Source organism: Euleptes europaea, chromosome 21 (assembly GCF_029931775.1).
Source record: "Euleptes europaea isolate rEulEur1 chromosome 21, rEulEur1.hap1, whole genome shotgun sequence".
NCBI lineage: Eukaryota > Metazoa > Chordata > Lepidosauria > Squamata > Sphaerodactylidae > Euleptes > Euleptes europaea.
The window spans coordinates 6,091,489-6,109,130 of record NC_079332.1 but is presented as its reverse complement, the minus strand read 5'-3'; the positions used below and the strand labels follow the sequence as shown (position 1 = coordinate 6,109,130).

The 17,642-nt window shown below is 48.3% G+C and overlaps 1 protein-coding gene across 1 annotated transcript in view; it reads left to right on the top strand.

Moving 5' to 3' along the window:
* The window catches only part of TTYH3 (tweety family member 3), a 59,719-nt gene extending 44,396 nt beyond the window's left edge, over positions 1-15,323 (top strand). Inside the window, exons 8-14 of the mRNA XM_056866584.1 lie at positions 2,633-2,688; positions 3,485-3,577; positions 4,040-4,132; positions 4,682-4,818; positions 6,770-6,946; positions 7,790-7,865; positions 15,178-15,323. Coding sequence (XP_056722562.1) covers positions 2,633-2,688; positions 3,485-3,577; positions 4,040-4,132; positions 4,682-4,818; positions 6,770-6,946; positions 7,790-7,865; positions 15,178-15,249 — 704 coding nt within the window. The 3' untranslated portion in view covers positions 15,250-15,323. The remainder of the gene's footprint in view (positions 1-2,632; positions 2,689-3,484; positions 3,578-4,039; positions 4,133-4,681; positions 4,819-6,769; positions 6,947-7,789; positions 7,866-15,177) is intronic.
* Positions 15,324-17,642: the final 2,319 nt, after the last annotated feature.

Sequence of the window (17,642 nt, the reverse complement as noted above, 5' to 3'; positions counted from 1 at the left end):
GGAAAGTGAGTTCTTTCTATGATGGGTGAAGGTAGGGAGAGAATATGGGGGGTGGGGCTCTCGCTCGCTCACTCTTGAGGTCAGCAACATTGCAGAGCTCAATAGCTACCCAGTATAATAATAATAATAATAATTACTACTACTATTATTATTATTATTAGAGCTGGTTTTTATATGCTGACTTTTCTCTACCACTTAAGGAAGAGTCAAACTGGCTTTACAATCACCTTCCCTTTCCCCTCCCCACAACAGGCACCCTGTGGGGTAGGTGGGGCTGAGAGAGCTGTGACTAGCCCAAGGTCACCCAGCTGGCTCTTTGTATAGGAATGGGGAAACTAATCCAGTTCACTCTTAACCACTACACCACTCTGGCTATTATTATTATTATTTATTGCATGTATAGCCCGCCCTCATTCCCAGCAAGCCGAGCTCAGAGCAGTATTCTTGGTGATTGAACCTGGGACAAGCTGTGTAGATTGAATTCTGTTGTTAGGTGGGGGGACTTTCCCCAGGTGTGGATTGAGGCGCACTGGGGTGTTACGTGCCACCACCATCGGCCCTTGTGCTATGCATTTCAATTCCCAGAGCTGTCAGTGTGCCATTTCCTCCTCCTCCCCCCACCCTCACAGGCAGTTGAGAGGCTCACACAGCCTAGCTTTTGAATGTGTTTTGTGGTTGCTCTGAATTATTGATTTTCCTGGCTCTTCCAGAGCCAGTCGAGGAATAGCCTGTTTTGGCTGATGAAATGGGAGACGCTTCTCTCAAACGATTGGCTCTCGGTAGCGGCTTGAGATTTGTTCTTCCTCGCAGGAACCATCGCCTTCTTTTGTGACCGGAGCAGGCGACGTAGCTGAGGCTAGTCTTTTCAAAGCGGCAAAGACGTGTCCCTTCAAACGCTGCCAATTTGAATGGGAGATGGATGTGCACCTCGTCGCCATCCAGTTCCCACTTGTCTATGTTATAGGTGGCAGAAACGGCAGGGCAAACCGTGGAACTTACGACTCGCAGGGATCGTGCGAGTTCCACTGCGAGGCTGCAAAGACTCGCTTTGACCCAATTCCCATACTTCTTGTTGTATATCCATAGCAGGGAGCTCAGTGATCCGGAGTGCTGGGACCTTGGGTGTCGTAGCGCCACTCCTGTGTTTTTCCTTGTGTCCATTTGCTTCTTCCTCAAAGCGGGGAGCCAATTCTTACTTTCCTCCACTTTGCTGAAGTGAGGAGATGCTTCAGAAGAGAGCAGGAGGCCCTTTTGCCTCCACCAGGGGCTGCTTAGCATTTTGAGATTTGTTTTCTTGGTCTCTCTGCAGTCCCCACATGGTCACTGCGCATGTGCCGGTCAGCTACGGAAAGTTCCAGAACTTAGCAAAGCACACGGCATTTTCCCTCCTTACCCAGCGCCTTTTCCACAGGTGCCCACACCTTTCCCTCGGTCCTGTCTTTGTTACTGCAAGACGTGGAAGCTGAAGGGGGTGTGTTCTCTGAAAATGAACGAATAAATTAAAGGAAGGACATTGTAAGGCCTTGACTTCTTTCCTGAAGCCGTACAAAGAGTTACAATAGAAGAAAAGGCGCTTCTGCTACAAAATCATATGCCTCCAAGTGCAAGTCTGCTGTTGACATAAAAGAGGTTTAACCACGCTCTTGTAGATGCAGAGATATTTTTGATTATTGACAGTATCTTAAGAACACTGGGCTAGCTACCACTTCTATTGAAGCCCATCTTGGCAGCGATTGCTGCTTTCCCATGAGCTTTTGAAAGGTAAAGAAAAAATCAAAGAGATTTCCTTGAAGTCTTGACCTTTCATGCTCCAGTCCCTCAACGAAGCATATCCTAGTTCCAGCTGGATTAACATCAAACCCTTTTGAGCCTGCGGCTCCATGCTCTCCTGGTTGCTTACAGCAAAACCATCATTTTAAATTGCAATTACCTCTGCCTGTCGAGTTAATGCATTAACATTCATTGACACCTGACCCACCTTTTTTTTAAAAAAAAATTACGCCATAACGAGGCGGTTTGAACTCCCCAGCGTGGAATTCTTAAAGTAGTCGTGTGATTCCACGCTAACCATGATATAGCATTACCAATCTTTCCTCATCTTATTGATCACTCCTGGGGCATAAAACAAGCTTAGTTTATAACAAACTAAAGCATCCCAACAAGATCCTCATTTTCTCATTTGGTACAGAGGAACGCAAGCCGAGCTTCTGCTGTATTCTGTTGGGATTGCCTTCCCAAAGCGGCTTACAATCTCCTTCCCTTTCTCTCCCCACAACAGACACCTGGTGAGGTAGGTGAGGCTGAGAGAGCTCTAAGAGGGTTGTGCCTAGCCCAGGGTCACCCAGCTGGCTTTGTGTGGAGGAGTGGGGAGAACCAACCTGGTTCACCAGATTAGCCTCCGCCGCTCAAGTGGAGGAGTGGGGAATCAAACCCGGTTCTCCAGATCAGAGTACACCTCTCCATACCACCGCTCTTAACCAGTATGCCACGCTGGCTCTCTGGTTGTCTGTGTGGCCATACAACCCTCCTCGCAAAGGAAGACCTTCAGGTATTACAGGCATAAAATGGTGTAACCGGAGCCAGATGCTAATGTTTTGATCGATACCTCTTCTTTTGTCTTTTCTTTTTGCAGATACCCTGAACTATTACCTTTCCTGCAGTGCTGGCCACCCCAACCCTTTCCAGCAGGTGAGTGACGTCGTGCCCCCTGCTCACGCACACTTCCTGCTCATTACGCTTTCCTTCAGCGTGACTGGAAATCTGAGCAGCAAGTCACAAGACTGGCTTCTAGACATCGGGAATATTTTTAGTATTTCTGTGTTTAATCTTCTAATAAAGAAAGGACGTGGGCTTCAATGAGAGTGACTGACGGAGGCCGGACCGCCGTTCTCTTCCGCGGCGTGCGGCTGTACAGTCTCAGACTATGACCTCATCTCCTTTCAAGACAATGCTTTAAGCAAGATTGATCAGTGTCTGGGATGGGAAGAAACAAGGGGGGCGCTAATTAAGAAAGGCTTAGAATCCGTGTAAAGGACCGGGCTGTACGATATCGGCAGGCCTGTGCTTTCAGGCACAGCAAGCTGCTGAAATTTCGGAAAGTGAGACCAGTTCGGGTGAGAGACAGGAGCAAGTGGGGGAGAACCTGGAGGGAGGGGCCCCAAGGGGCAAAAGCAGTAGGCAGAAGGAGAAACTTTCTTTTTATCCATCTCTTCTGGTTGAAGTCGCCTCCTTTTTTAATCATGCTTACTTCGCCAGACTTTTCCCAAACTGATTCATATGTATATCTCTGTAAACCCAGAAAGAAGTACAGGGACCCACTATTCTCAACGTAACAGGGTGCGCACAACTGCTGGCTTGTGCTGGGACAGACTGTTCCTCAATAATTCAGGGTAGCTTTGCAACTCACAGTTCAGTAATTGCAGAGAGGGGCCGGCTTCCCTTGGCCCCCTGAGGACTGAGAAGGCGCGTTTTGTGTTTCGAGCAGAAACTGTCAGGAAGCCACAAAGCCCTGGTGGAAATGCAAGACGACGTGCTGGAGCTAATGAAGTCGGCCATCCGGGAGTACCCCGCCTCCAAGGTAATGTTGGCAGAGTATGTAAGTACGCAACGAAGGGTCGGTCTCACTGATTAAAGATAAAGTTGCCTTTATTGACGGAACTACATTTTAGGATAGGGAAGCTGAGAGACAGGGCCTCTAGCTGTCTATCTAGCTAAGGAGGGAGAGAGAGGGTGGAATGACTTCTGAGAAGAAGGAGGAAATTGTCCCCCTATGAATATCAGTCTAGAACAGATGAGAGGTATGGAAAAATAGTGGAAAGGTCTCTAACCTTACAGCCCTAACTAGCTGGCCACTTGCCCGCCCCCTGCTGGGTGGTCTTCTTGGTTCCTTTGCATGCTAGACATTGCAACTCTTCCAATAGGTAAATCTGGATGAGTGTGTGTGTATTTAGAATATTGCTGCTTTCTGTCTGCTGGCCTTTGCAAGTCCAGCAGCCGCAACGGTGTTCTCAACCGCCATCCCCAACGCCTTTGCCCGCAGGAATATCTTAACCGGGTGCAGGAGGTCCTGAACTCCACGGAAATCAACCTGCAGCACCTGACTGCCCTGGTGGACTGCCGGAGCCTGCATCTGGTGAGTGCCGCCGATGCACCGAACAGCTAGATATGAATCCAGTGGGGCCTGGCAAGATTTTCATAGCGTGAGCTTTCAAGAGTCAAAGCTCCCTTCGTTAGATACGTGTGTTTTGAAGCACTAATGGCTGCATTGTCGTGATTGTGGGAGGGTAGCAATCCTGCACAAGGAGGCTTTGCTTGGAACTGCTGCTCTGACTTATGGGGAAATGGGAAGGGGGGTATCTCTATTCAGCTTTGAGTTTGCCTAGTAGTGCAAAGAAAGAGGACAACTTGTACAAAATGTGTGGGTGTTTAAATGCCCTGCATGCCCCATAGGATCTTATTAATTGAGGATCTTATTAATTGAGGTCCTTTGTCCCTTTTACTTCAGAGCGAAGGCCAAACGTCCATGCTTGTGTGTGCTCCTTCCTGTCTCTTTGGCCTCAGAGTTTGTTTGGTAGCGACTGGTGTTTCGTTCCCGAGAGCCAGCACAGTGTAGCGGTTAAGAGTGCTGGCCTAGGATCTGGTAACCCCGGGTTCGAATACCTACTGTGACCTCTCTCTTTAGGATTACGTCCAAGCGCTGACGGGCTTCTGCTACGACGGCGTGGAAGGGCTGATCTACCTGGTGCTCTTTTCCTTTGTCACGGCCCTGATGTTCAGTTCCATCATATGCAGCGTCCCCCACACATGGCAGCAGAAGAGGTAGGTACAGGAAGGCTGGGGTCCTGCACTCTGAGCCCACCTTGCGCATCGCTGGAGATGTAAAATGCCTGGAAATGTTGACACTATGGAGAATTTTTTTTAAGTGGAAATGGGGCGTATCGATGGCCTGTATGGCCTCTTCCAACTCTGTGATTCTGTGATTCACTGTTGAAATGCAATCTCTACTACTTCTGTGTGGTTGTAGCAGCACTTGCTAACCCAGGGGTGTCAAACTCATTTGTTACAAGGGCCGGATATGACATAAATGTCACTTGGGCTGGGCCATGCCTCACCAGCCCAGGTCGGGACTGGAGGTGGTGGCTGCCTCCACTGGCTCGCGGGCCAGATAAGAGCTCTCGAGGAGCCGGATCCAGCCCGCGGGCCTTATTTTTGGCACCCCTGTGCTAATTTATCACTTTGTTCACTATCTGCATGAGCACTTTGAGTATATATTATTATTATTTTAAGTGCCTGTAGTGCTATACTTATCCCTGAGCTGGGCTTTTCAGAAAAGCGCAGATACTAGGACAAGATACATCCAGTGTTATCACGATATGTCTGGAAATTAGGCGATACAGCTAAGCTGAGATGTTTCCCATCAGCGCCTAGATGGGGGCCTTCCATGATGGAAAGAAAAGCCGGACAGAAATGAAGTTAAATGTATTTAAATGAGAGCCAAAGTGGTGTGGTGGTTAAGAGCAGTGGACTCTAATCTGGAGAAGCGGGTTTGACTCCCCACTCCTCCACATGAGCAGCAGACTCTAAATCAGGTGAATCGGGTTGGTTTCCCCACTCCTCCACACGAAGCCTGCTGGGTGACCTTGGGCTAGTCACGGTTCTCTTCAAGCTCTCTGCCTCACCTGCCTCACAAGGTGTCTGTTGTGGGGAGAGGAAGGGAAGGTGATTGTAAGCCTGTTTGATTTTCCCTTAAATGGTAGAGAAAGTCGGCATATAAAAACCAACTCCTCTTCTTTTGCCACTGTGTGCAGGCTGTTGGGGCAGAAGGAGAGCGTCCACTGGGTTAAAAAAAAAAAGTGATTGTAAGCTTGTTTGATTCTCCTTAAAAGGTAGAGAAAATAGCCATATAAGAACCAACTCTTCTTCTTCTTCTGTTTTAATTAATGGTTTTTTGAAGCTGTAAAAAGCCCCTGGGAATGTTCAACAATGGCTAATAACACTTGGGAAGCAGGTAAAAGGATCAAAAGTGGATGCTTCCCTCCTTTCTCACACACACCTTAATATCCGCTGCCCCCAGATCAGGAGATTGTGCTGTAGAAGAAGAAGAAGAGTTGGTTTTTATATGCTGGCTTTCTCTACCACTTAAGCCAGAATCAAACCGGCTTACAATCACCTTTCCCTTCCCCTCCCCACAACAGACACCCTGCGAGGTGTAGCGCAGGGTGGCAAACTTACGTGGTATGGAAAATTGCCGCGGTGTGCACTTTGAGCCAAATCTGCTGGGATTGGCCTTCCAGCATATTTTGCTAGTTTCTGCAAACCAGTGGAAGTGGCAGAAAGCACCCGCTTCCAGAAAGCGCTGTTTCGATACGACCAGCCCGAGAATGCAGGTTATGTGTAGGTTCAATTATGTTTTCAAAAGCTCTGGAAAGAAGCCTTTTTTAATGTGCGCTCCCCGGTGTTAGTTGTGTGTCATTCTGGCAAGCTCCGTGGGAAGCGCGGCGCTGGGAAATGCAGCGAGCTTGAAGAGCCCAGATGGAGGTTGTGGGAGGGCTGAGTCACTCTGCTTCCTGGGGAAAAGCTGGCCCGCACGTGGGACGTGCTCCGTTGCCATACCGAATTTCCCCGCCCAACTATTCAGCTGTGTGTTTGTGGGGGAGGCTGGAAAGAGAGGAAAGCCCACACGCTCGGCTTTCTCGCCTTTGGAGCAGCCCCGGAACATCTCGAGAGAAACTTTTAATTCACTCTCGCACACGCTCCCCTTCCCTCGCAGGGGTTCGGAGGACGACGGGGAGGACGAGTCGACAGCTCAAGGGAACCGGCAGACCCACGACAACCTGTACCGGGTGCACATGCCCAGCCTTTACAGTTGCGGGAGCAGCTACGGCAGTGAGACCAGCATCCCGGCAGCGGCGCACACAGTCAGCAACGCTCCCGTCACGGAGTACATGTGAGTAGATGGGGCGTGGGAGCAGAGCACATGCTTTGCAGCGCGGGCTTTGGATCCTGGGGCATCTCCAATCAAAAGGATTTCTGGTAGCAGGGCGGAGAAAGTAGAAACAAGTCGAAAGTCAGGTTTTGAGTGTCATTTAGCTGGACAGCATTTTTTCCCCAAATGACATGATCATTTGCTTCTTCCCAGAATGCAAGGGCTGTAATCTTAGCATCTACATTGGTTAATCTGTGATCCTGTCAGCGTCTATCACCAAAGGCTTACAAGATAGGATCTTAAGATCTTGACCTGGAAAATCTCCTTTTTCCCCCTCCTTCATTTTCAAAATTTTTTGTAACATCTAGCCTGACAAAGAGTTCTGCTGAGCTCAAAAATCTTGTGCGGTGTTTTATGTGGATTTTTAGTTCTTGTTCTGGACTTTGCATGAGCCAGTGTGGCTGTTTACAACTTTTTCCCCCTGAGAAATGAGACCTTGAAATGATCGAGAGTTGTTGCCAACTGGAATAGACCGTATTGGGGCTACGTAGACTCTCCCAGTGCCTTCATTTTTATGTTTAAATAGCATGGACCACAAAGCAAAAAGAGAAAAGAGTTGCGTTCTTGGAACAGTGCGAGACTATTTCAGTGCCATTTGTGGGGTGGGCTAATTTTATTTTGTTGTTTGGTTACTGTTATTTTGACGCTTATGTAACACCCATCTTGTATGAGGGGCAGTGCAGATCTGGGACATTTACCATGTTGCCAGTGAATGTATATTAACAACTTTGTGACTCTTCCGAAGTCATTGCCCTGTTTATTTTAAAAAGCGCCATTTCACACTGTATTTTTTCCCCTCTCCAGGAGCCAAAATGCAAATTTCCAGAACCCTCGCTGTGAGAACACCCCGTTGATTGGCCGGGAGTCCCCACCTCCCTCCGTAAGTCTATATTTACTGCTTTGGAAGGGTAAGGCAGATATTTCCAGAAATGTGTAGTCAGCTCGTGGTGTTTTTTTAAAAAGAGAGTCAAAGGCAGGATCTACTTCACACACATCTTCTGGGCACATGTCCAGGGTACCATTTCAAGAAGGAAAGTAAGTGCACGCCGCTTTTTATCTCTGCACAATTTCCGTGTTCCATCTGTTGGCAGAATTCCGCGAGTGACGCACACCATCAGCCAATCTGCCGGTTTGTAAGACCCGCCTCCTGAGGTTGCAGGCATGTTTGGACATGAACACTGAATCCTTCTCCAAAATCTGCCTTCCGGTCATATTCTGTGTTTTTAGGGAGAAGTCCTTCTTGTGTTTTGATATTTGTACCTTGAATTTCTTGGGAGTTCCCCCCCCCCCTTCTGTCTAGTAGAAAATACCTTTAATGGAAAGTTTCGATTAGCCCACAAACTGTTTCGGGCGCTGGTTTGTTTTATTTACTGCTAGGCTCTTTGGTTCCAATTTTATACTACCATGCAATAGGCGACCCTGCTTGGTGGTGAGTGGATGGTGCTTTAAAGTGCTGTCCTAAACGCCCCCTCTAAGCCTGTTGACTTCAGCAGAATGAGAAGGAGGTAAATCTGTTTATAATTGGGCTCTTAGTACCCAGCTGGCAATGTGCTGTAAGTCACCCTGACTATAGAAGAAGGCAAGATATAAATTTTCAATATAATAATTTTTTTGTAAAAAGGTACTGTTAAGATGCCCAGACCAGATTCATGAAACCACCCTCCTCGCCCTCACAAAAAGATACGCAGATTTGTCTTAACCCTTGCTGCCGGTCCTTGTTTATTACTTCGACCAGTTCTTAGAAGAGAATTTCAGGATTTTGTTTTGTTTTGTTTTTTGCTGTGTCCTTGCCCCCCCCCCCCAAATTTTTTGCTTTTAACTTCAGCAGGCTTTCTCAGGTGCAGTGTTGGCTTTCCAGAGGAAATGCAGGCGCATTCTTCGGCACGATGTCTGAAATCATCGCAGTTCTGATTTGGGCGGTGGGGTGGGGGGCACAAAGTTGCTTTCCCCTTTTAGCACATCACGATACACCGTTCATCTTTTGTGACTGAATCCTGCTCCACTGTAGTTCCCTTCCATAAAGCTGCTGTTTGTAAAAGGGGGGGGTCTTCATTCTCCAAGAGTTGGGGGAGAGAGTCGGTGGCCCTAATTCCACATCTGGGTTTGGAGCAAGGGAGATGGGGAAATGGAAACCGGTGACGCGAGCACCGCATTGTAAGGGAAGATGTTGGATGGACGGAGTGTGCTCGGCCTGCTGTAGCAAGACCTATAGAGAGATTTCACAGCCCGTGCACTGGAGTGCTTAACTAGGGTTCGAAAGACCCGGGTTCGAATTCCCATTCTGCTATGGAATCTCAATGGGCAGTTACTCCTCTCTCAGCCTAACCTACTTCACAGGGGTGGTGGTCGTGAGGATAAAGTGAAGGAGGGGAGAATGGCACTGCAAGCCGCTTTCAGTCCCCATTGGGGGAGAAAAGCGGGATATACGTATCTAAATAAACGAATAACACTTCCCCAGCAGACCTTAGGAAAAGGATATTAACCTAAGCAGGCCAGAAATATAGCTACAGTTTGTAGAAGAGGTGGATTTGGAGATGTCGCCACCATTTGTGGTTGGACAGAAAAATGCAAGGGGAGACTATTCTGGCGCATGTCAGAAGCGACTAATCTGTGACATGCAGATGCCACAGAGGCAAAACCCGTGTGGATCGAGCCCTCATTCCAAGTCATGCGGCCCAAAAGGCCTCGTTCAGCGAAGGCTTGACTTAACGGCGCACCAAAGCCACTTCTCTTCCCGGTAGATTCGGGTTACTTTCCCAAAGCCAGATAAAAATAGGAGGCAGCCATCCATTGGAAGGGAGGTTCAGATCCGCACCCTTTTTTCAAGGGGGGTGGGGCTCAGTTGAATGGTAAGAGCTTGGCAACCGGGAGGTGCCCGGGCAGATCAGATTTGTCCCTCATACTGTGGGGAGCAAGGCACAGTTTGACCTGGAGTCTTTCTGCTTCATTGTATCTGTCTTTTTGTCCTTCACCCCTCTCCAGCCATTCCTCCCCTCGTTCCCGTCTCTTTGCTCCCTAGTTCCGTCCCCTCTAGGGTGGTAGAGACCTTCCCCTGTCATCGGCCTAGTGCACCACAGCGTCGTCACTCGCTTGCACTGTGTGTTTTTCACGCACGTTGAGGCTGCGCTCTCTCTTTTTCTCTCTCTCCCTCTGTCTGTCTCTCTCTTTCTTTTCCTGCCTCATCACAGTTGTATTTGGCTGCCCTGGACAGTAGCAGCCATACGAGCTGGCAGTTTAAGCCCTCGGACAGTGCTCGGACGTACTGGTAACAGCGCCCGCAAAATCAAAACAGGTACTGAAACTAAAGGTCCTTCCCGCTGAACCCCTCCCAGCCTCACCGTCCTTTGCTGTCCCTGCACTTACTTCTTCCCCAGGCCACTGCCAAAAGTCTTCACGTTCCTTCTTCCTGCACTTTCCGACCCCCATCCCATTCCTGCCCAGGGCCGATGCTAGCTAGCCTGGCTTGCCCCGGCACCGAGCGACGGAGCGACCTCAGCACCTTTTCCTTGGCGACGCTTCCTGTGGTCGTTGTGGCAGTCCAAAGATCAAACCGGCACTGCGGCGGTTTTGTAACTCAGAGAGGTCTCCTCTCCTTATTTAAAGAGCATCCTCAAACTCGGATGCCGCCGAGATATCTGAAATGGAGCCAAGCTTACTTTCCAAATTTTCCTCTAAGGCAGGAGATTGTCTAGCCAATCGGTAGGTTGCCAAGCTTCCTTTGCCTTCCCTCAGGTGGGAAGTTTACGCCCCAGAGCTAGCAATCCCTGTGTTGCCTCTTCTCTCCCTGAAAATAAACAAGCACCTTTGGGAGCGACAAGCCGGCACCGACTGCAGCGCAAGGTCCACCTGTCTTGCTTGGATGGATAGCGGTCCACAGTCCGCACCCCGTTCCTCGAGACCTGTTTGTGTCCACCTCGCCCGTTCCTGCCGGTGCTTTCGTGCTGCCATCCTGTCCTGGCTCCCATTTCTTTCTTTCTTTCTTTCTTTCTCTCTCTCTCTCTCTCTCTCTCTCTCTCTCTCTCTCTCTCTCTCTCTCTCTCTCTCTTTTGTGCCACTGCCTGGTTTGTGTCCTTCCCGCCTCCTCGTCATTGTCTTGCTCTGCTTCGATGGGTGCTTTTTTTGGGGGGGGGTCCCTTGAGAATCGGGGCTTGATTTGCAGAAGGAACAGCCTGGTCTCGGCGCACTCCCTCGAGAGCATGAGTGAGAGAATCTACGCCGTGTGCTTTGTTAACTGCATGTCGCTCGCGCTCTGCAGAATGCCGCTGCATTTCCCTCTCTCGTCAGCCGCCCTGCACCAGCCAGCCTTCCTGGATAAACCAGGACGTGATGCAGTGTTACTTTGTCTCTGTGGGTATCAACACTGGTGTCCATCTGCCTTGTTGTGTTAATGTTCTGCATTACAAATTTTGTATTTCAGGAATTCTTTTTTTTTCCTGGGGTGCAATTGGACAGAGTTATGGCCCAGGAGTACTCCTGGATCTATTTTAAAATAGTGTAAATATCAGGGGTGCCATTTTGATTTTCAGTGCTGGGAATATTTAAGTTCTTTCCCCCCTCCCAACTTAAATCTTGATTATAGCCAAAAGTGCATTTGAAAGCATTTGCCGCGATTACATACCATTGCTGTAGATGTATAGCCTGCAAATTAGATTGAGTAAGCACAGGCAAACAGTTTTCAAACCTGGGGGGCCGTGGGCGCTGCCTACTCCTGTTTAAAATGATATGTTTGGTCAAATACTGCTGAAATAGGGGGTTCGGTGTCACATGCTTACAATTGCTCTGTGGGATGGATGCTCTGACTTCCCTTGCAGTCGAACTAGGTGTTTTGTGTGGTTCTGTGATTCTTCTTCCGGCCCGAGATAAAGCACCCTCAGGAAGCTGGAGGGACCAGTAGGATGCGGGTGTGCATCAAAAGTGAGTGGGGTGGGGGCATGCCCACGTGATGCTTCCCTTGCCAGGGTTTGTCCCTCTAAGTTCCCCGTCCCCCTGCTCAGCTCGTTTCCCACCAACGAAGGAAAGGGTAACAGGGTCTTCCCCCCCCCCACACCAGAATCACAGAACAATTTGTGTTCTGTAGTTTGCCCCGGTTATGAAAAGTAGAAAATATGGTGGACAGCAAATTCCGTAAAATTATCTAGCAAACTCTTCATCTGAGAGCCCTCCATCGTGACAGCACAGGTAAGGTTTGCTGTATGTCTACGTTGCCACAATAGTAAACAACTAACCACAGTATTAAACCACATGCTTAAACAATCAAGCAGGCTAGCTCCTGCTTGAGGAAACCTGGAAAAGGAATATTTTGTCTCTAGTATAAGTCCAGTCACTGAGCACTCAATAAGCCATCGTGTTGGAAAGGAAATTAAAGGAAATTAAATGCAATAATCTCTTTGGGAAAGGTATTAACAGTGCTCACGGAACTCATAATTAAGGCTCATGCATTACTTTTACTTTGGCGTATACTGCTGTCTTTTCCCCAAGGTGGGGAGATCCCATTTTTACAATGAAACGTGCAGTACCATTCATGCATGGATCTTCCTGCTTTGCCCATCCCAAATGATACAGTCCCATTCTTGAGGTGCCCAGATAATTCAGAGCAATCTTTGGTTTGTAGATTTGCTCAAAAGTAGTTTTACTCAAGAATCGTTGAATGACTTTTGGCAGAGCAGTCCTAGGCAGAGTTTATGCTGTTCCAAGTCCATTTGATTCACGTTGCTTAGAAGGGTGTAGGATCTGCCTAGGATGCCGCCGTGGGTAAGTCACTCACGCTTAGCCGTAAGCGACTTGTGAGGACATAAAGGTGTGTGTGTAAAGTGCCGTCAAGTCGCAGCCGACTTATGGCGACCCCTTATTGGGTTTTCAAGGCAAGAGACTAACAGAGGTGGTTTGCCAGTGCCTTCCTCTGCACAGCAACCCTAGTATTCCTTGGTGGTCTCCCATCCAAATACTAACCAGGGCTGACCCTGCTTAGCTTCTGAGATCTGACAAGATCAGGCTAGCCTGGGCCATCCAGGTCAGGGCACCACCATAAATTTCTTCGAAGAATAGGATTAAAACTGTTAACCAGGGGCTGTGTTCAAGCTTCAGGGTAACTGAGATCATTGTTAGACGAGGGACGAACACAAGTCTTCCTTGATGGTAACAGCACTACCAAGAGGAGTTTAACAAAAGGTATTCATAATCTTCTAATGCACTTAGGAAAAACCAGCCAGGTTGTCCAAGAGACCTCACCGACGGAGACACCTGTATACAGGCATGTGTTGAATGCTGAGCCAGCAGCTTCAAAACTGAAGCGCCGTGTGATCTGTAGCCCTTCCGAAGTGCTTGTCTTTTGCCCAGTTTGTAAATTCATCCTGGGATGTGAATAGAAAGTTAATTCGCTGGAACGCCTGTCTTAACTTGCTTTAAACTTGTGTACATACCCTCTGCGGTACAGTCGCATGTTACGGCCTTGTAAAAACACCTGGGAGCACTACTTTATATTCCATTACAGTCGACCTTGCATGTTTTTTAATCGCCTCTCTGTTGGCTGTTGCTCTGCATGGTACCACTGGAGTAACAGCAGCGACCTTGAGAACAGATTTTGATGGGATGAAACCAGCATTTTACTAGCAGTGTCCTCTGGAATCGCCAGTCCTCTGGAATTGGCTCGGTCTCGGAGGAACATCTGTCTTTCCAGTGAAGCAGATGTGATTCTCATTAGGCAGTTGCCACAACTTCCTGAACTGAAGTCTAAAGAGGTACTCCAGGCAATCAGGATTTGAAGAGAGGGCTGTCTTTAGTGAGAGAAGCACCAATCGTTAGCTATGTATTCCAGCTCGATAGGATATCGGCAGATGAAGTGGGATTGATCGCTGCTGCAGAGTTAAACCGTAAACCCAGAATAAAAACTAGGTGAAGCCAAATGGATCTCTCAGATGGGTCTGCAGGGGATCTGTACCCAGTTCCACCCTTGACTTTTTGGTTGAGTTTTTAATATTCCCCCTCCCAGCTGTTTGAGAATTATCTGCAATGGTTGTAGTCTTTTTGGTGTTTTCCAGGGCTGCAATTTACTATTGTGTTCAAATAGCCACAAAACATTAACACTCAGAGTTTTGTGTGGCACTTGCTCTAAAGCAGTGAAGAACAACAAAAATAAAAACAACTCCACAACTTTACCGACATCTGAAATAGCTCCATCAGCTCACAACCAGCCTCTTCTCAAGCCCAAAGTCTCCTTTTAGATTATAGAAAAGCAGGATTTCCTCCCAAGTTCTTCTTTCTCAGCTTGCCCCTCTTCCTGCAGATTCTAAGGAACTGGGTGACTCATTTACACAGTTCTGGGGTTTTCTGCACTGCTTTTGCAGTGTTTGCTGTGTATTTCTGTGTGTCTTCTGCATAACAGATTTCTTCTCCCCTCCCTCTCTGTTTTCCTCTTCCATTGTATGATTGAGGGGAGCGATCTATGGAAAAAGAAGTCTTCATTGGACATGTGTATACCTGTATTCTTTTCCCTCTGTGAGTAGAGGGTGTACTTGGTTTGAATGTGATCAATGTTTTGTATTGGAGTGGTGTTATTTTTTTAACACTGCAGGTTTCTGTCCACTCTTTGACTGTCAAGATTTCCCCTGCAAGAAATCCTGAGAGTTGTAGTTTGCAAAGGGTGTGTGTGGAAATCCTGTCTCCCGACCCTGCAGAACAGTGGCTTGTAGCCACAGGAGCATGGTTGGAAAGACTCCTGTCCATGAAGCACGAGTCTCTTGTCTTCCCCTTCCCGCTGAAATCCAAAATGACCCCCAGAGTCTGTACCGGGGGGTCATGGTAACCCCCCCCCAGAACAGCATTTCAGGGGGCTTTTGGGGCTACGGCGGGACAGGAGAGGCAAGAAAGTCGTGCTCCACGGATGGAAATTCTTCCCACCATGGAAACGCTCCCGTGGATGCCAAGCTTGCAATTGCAGCGGTGGGACTGGGATGACTGTTAGCCCAGGTTTAAGTTCTGTAGCGTAGCGGAGGACTAGCAAGCTGGTGATTTACCCTGTGGAAATTCTTCTGCCAGCCCTTTTCTGCAGCTGGAAGTTCTGCCATTCCCCCTAACCAAGTGCATTAATTTTGTGGAGCCTGCTGAAATCCAACTTTTCTAGGTTTGTTGTCACTCTCCCTGAATTTAATGTTCTTCCTTCTTTTTTTGTTTTCTTCTTTCTTGTCTTCCTCCAGTACACCTCCAGCATGAGAGCCAAATACCTCGCCACCAACCAGCCTCGGCCAGACTCTGGGGGTGTGCATTAAAAACTAAAATACCTTTTAAGTAAAATCGGAATAAAACGTGCCAACCGCCGCCATCCTGTACTGCCCTTGTGGAGCAGCCCTGCTTTCTTCCCGACCCGAATCTGGTTCTGTGGCTTTTCCCTGCTTCTCCAGCCCATCCTCTTGCCTGGGACATGTTCGTTTTTGGAAGAAACCTGGAGGAAAGCTTGCTGAAGACTAAGGCTGAGTTTAGTGGTGTGTGTGTGGGTGACGAATAAACGTGTGCAGTAGATCTGGGCCGGCCTTCGGTGTATGGGACCAGCGTTGCCACCATCCAGCCAGGAAATAGTTTGCAAACATGTTCGCCTCCTCCTCCTCTTTCTCCCTGGCCTGTTTCATTCATAGAAGAGGCAATCTGCTTCATCGGGCCACCTGAGAAAAGTGGATCTCTCCATCTTGCAGAAGTGCCATGGATTATAACAAGGGAGCAATCTTTAATGCGCACATCATCGTGAACCTCATCTCGTGCCCGGTCCTTTCTTGCAAACCCAACTGTCCATTTTTGGAGTTTTTTTGGGGGAGAGGGTTGGTGCTAGTGTGGAGAAAGAGCTGCCCCTTCTTCACAGACTAATCAGTCTCCCACTTGGAACTGGGGTTGTTGCTTTCCTTTCCTCTTTTTAAAGAACTGAAATACTCCTTGATTCCTTTTCTCGCTCTCGGATACTCAATTCCTTCCTTCCTTTGTACCTGGCCCAAACTTTGGAGGGAGAAGTAGGCGGTTTCCTGTAACGGCTGCTCTTCGCGATATAACCCCCTGCACCCACACAAGAACGGGCGCACTCTCCCACGAGCTGTGCCGAACGAGCCCGCACCACTTTGATAGTGTATTTTGTAACCACAGTCAGCGGGGCTGGGGTACCTTGTTTGACTATGCACATTGAACCATAGCCGTTGGTCTAAAAAAAAAAAATTCCAGGAAAAGATTTAGGGAGCATCAGGGCAGATTAGGGGGAGAATCTGACGACAAAAGAACAGTCCTCTGCCAGGAGTCAAACTGCAACGGGGAACAAACCAAGAATGCTTTCCCTTACCAGAAGCTCAGGAGACACGGTCTGTCTTACGCATGATTGCCCCCTGATGCATAGTGATGCATTTCTTGAAGCATTCGCTTTTAGATGTGGGGCACAAGACACAGAACGAAAGCAAATGGTCAAATACAGATCAGAACAGGCTCCTCCCCCTCTGAACAGTGTTAATTTTATATGTGGTCCTCCAATCCCAGTTGCCTCGTAGTGTGCCAGGGAGGAGGGACAGCAGAGATCAAACGACCCTTTGGGTGGTCAAATGAGCCAGTCTGCTGGATGTCCCTCCGCTAGGAGGTGCTCTTCTTATCAAGCGAGAACGCAATTCGCAAGGAAACCTCAGGCAAGGGAGGCTGTGTCTTCATTGAGCCATGGTGCCGGACGTAGGGCTCCAGCCGCTGCGGCTTTTGGTTCATGTCTCTTCCACATTCCAAGGCAGCCTTCCCTTAGAAATGCTTCTTGCTTTGAAAGGTGACTCTTTTGAGACTTTCTGTTGAGAAAGTGAAGGGGCGCCGGAGGGCTTTAAGATCCTCGCCCGTGGCACTGCGAGAAGGAAGAACGGAGTTAGCTCATTCACTTGTCTGCATTCGCGTAGCCTGACCCTTAGTAATCCTTTTAGGAGCCTGAAGATCCACCATGGGTTAAAAGTGTCTTGCCAGTATATAGATAGCAAGCTTTCAAATACATCGGAGTCTAGGTGATGGTAGCTTAGCATCTGGTGCAGCCAGGAGGAGGCAGCTAGGAAGTTAAAACCAGCTACCGTCGTTCCCCACACCCCTAATAAGAGAAAATTCCTTTCTGTCATCTCGCCAACTGGACTAAAAAAATGGACCAAGTCCCCGCTCAGACATCCATGACACAAGCAGGTTAGGCGTAGAATGTGCGCTCGATCTAGGGATAATATCCCTAGATCTCAAATATGTCAAGGCGTCTTCAAAAGAGACTTGAGGAAATAGCCTTTACTATACCAGGCTCTCTTTGGTAGCTTAGCTGTAGTTAAGAAACTTGAAGCAAAGAATCTTGAGGCAAGAATCTTGAAGCAAACCCTTTAGGTGAGTGTCGTTCCCCCACCCCCATCTTGTGCCCCAAAATTAGTCACAGGAGCCGAAAATGGGTGTGGAATGTACCACTGGAGACCATACTTTTAACCAGAGCCTAGACCTATCCATATGTTCCAGTAACCACTAGAGAAATTACCTTCACAGTCTCACATCTCAGCACAGCCACTGTTTACGCTGTGAAGAGGAATCCTGGTGTATCGCAGGTTGCAGATTGAAGATGTGCTTAGATGTTGGTCCCTAAAAGGAGAGTTGGATCTTTCTCTCTGCCCCCCCATACAATGCTACTACAATG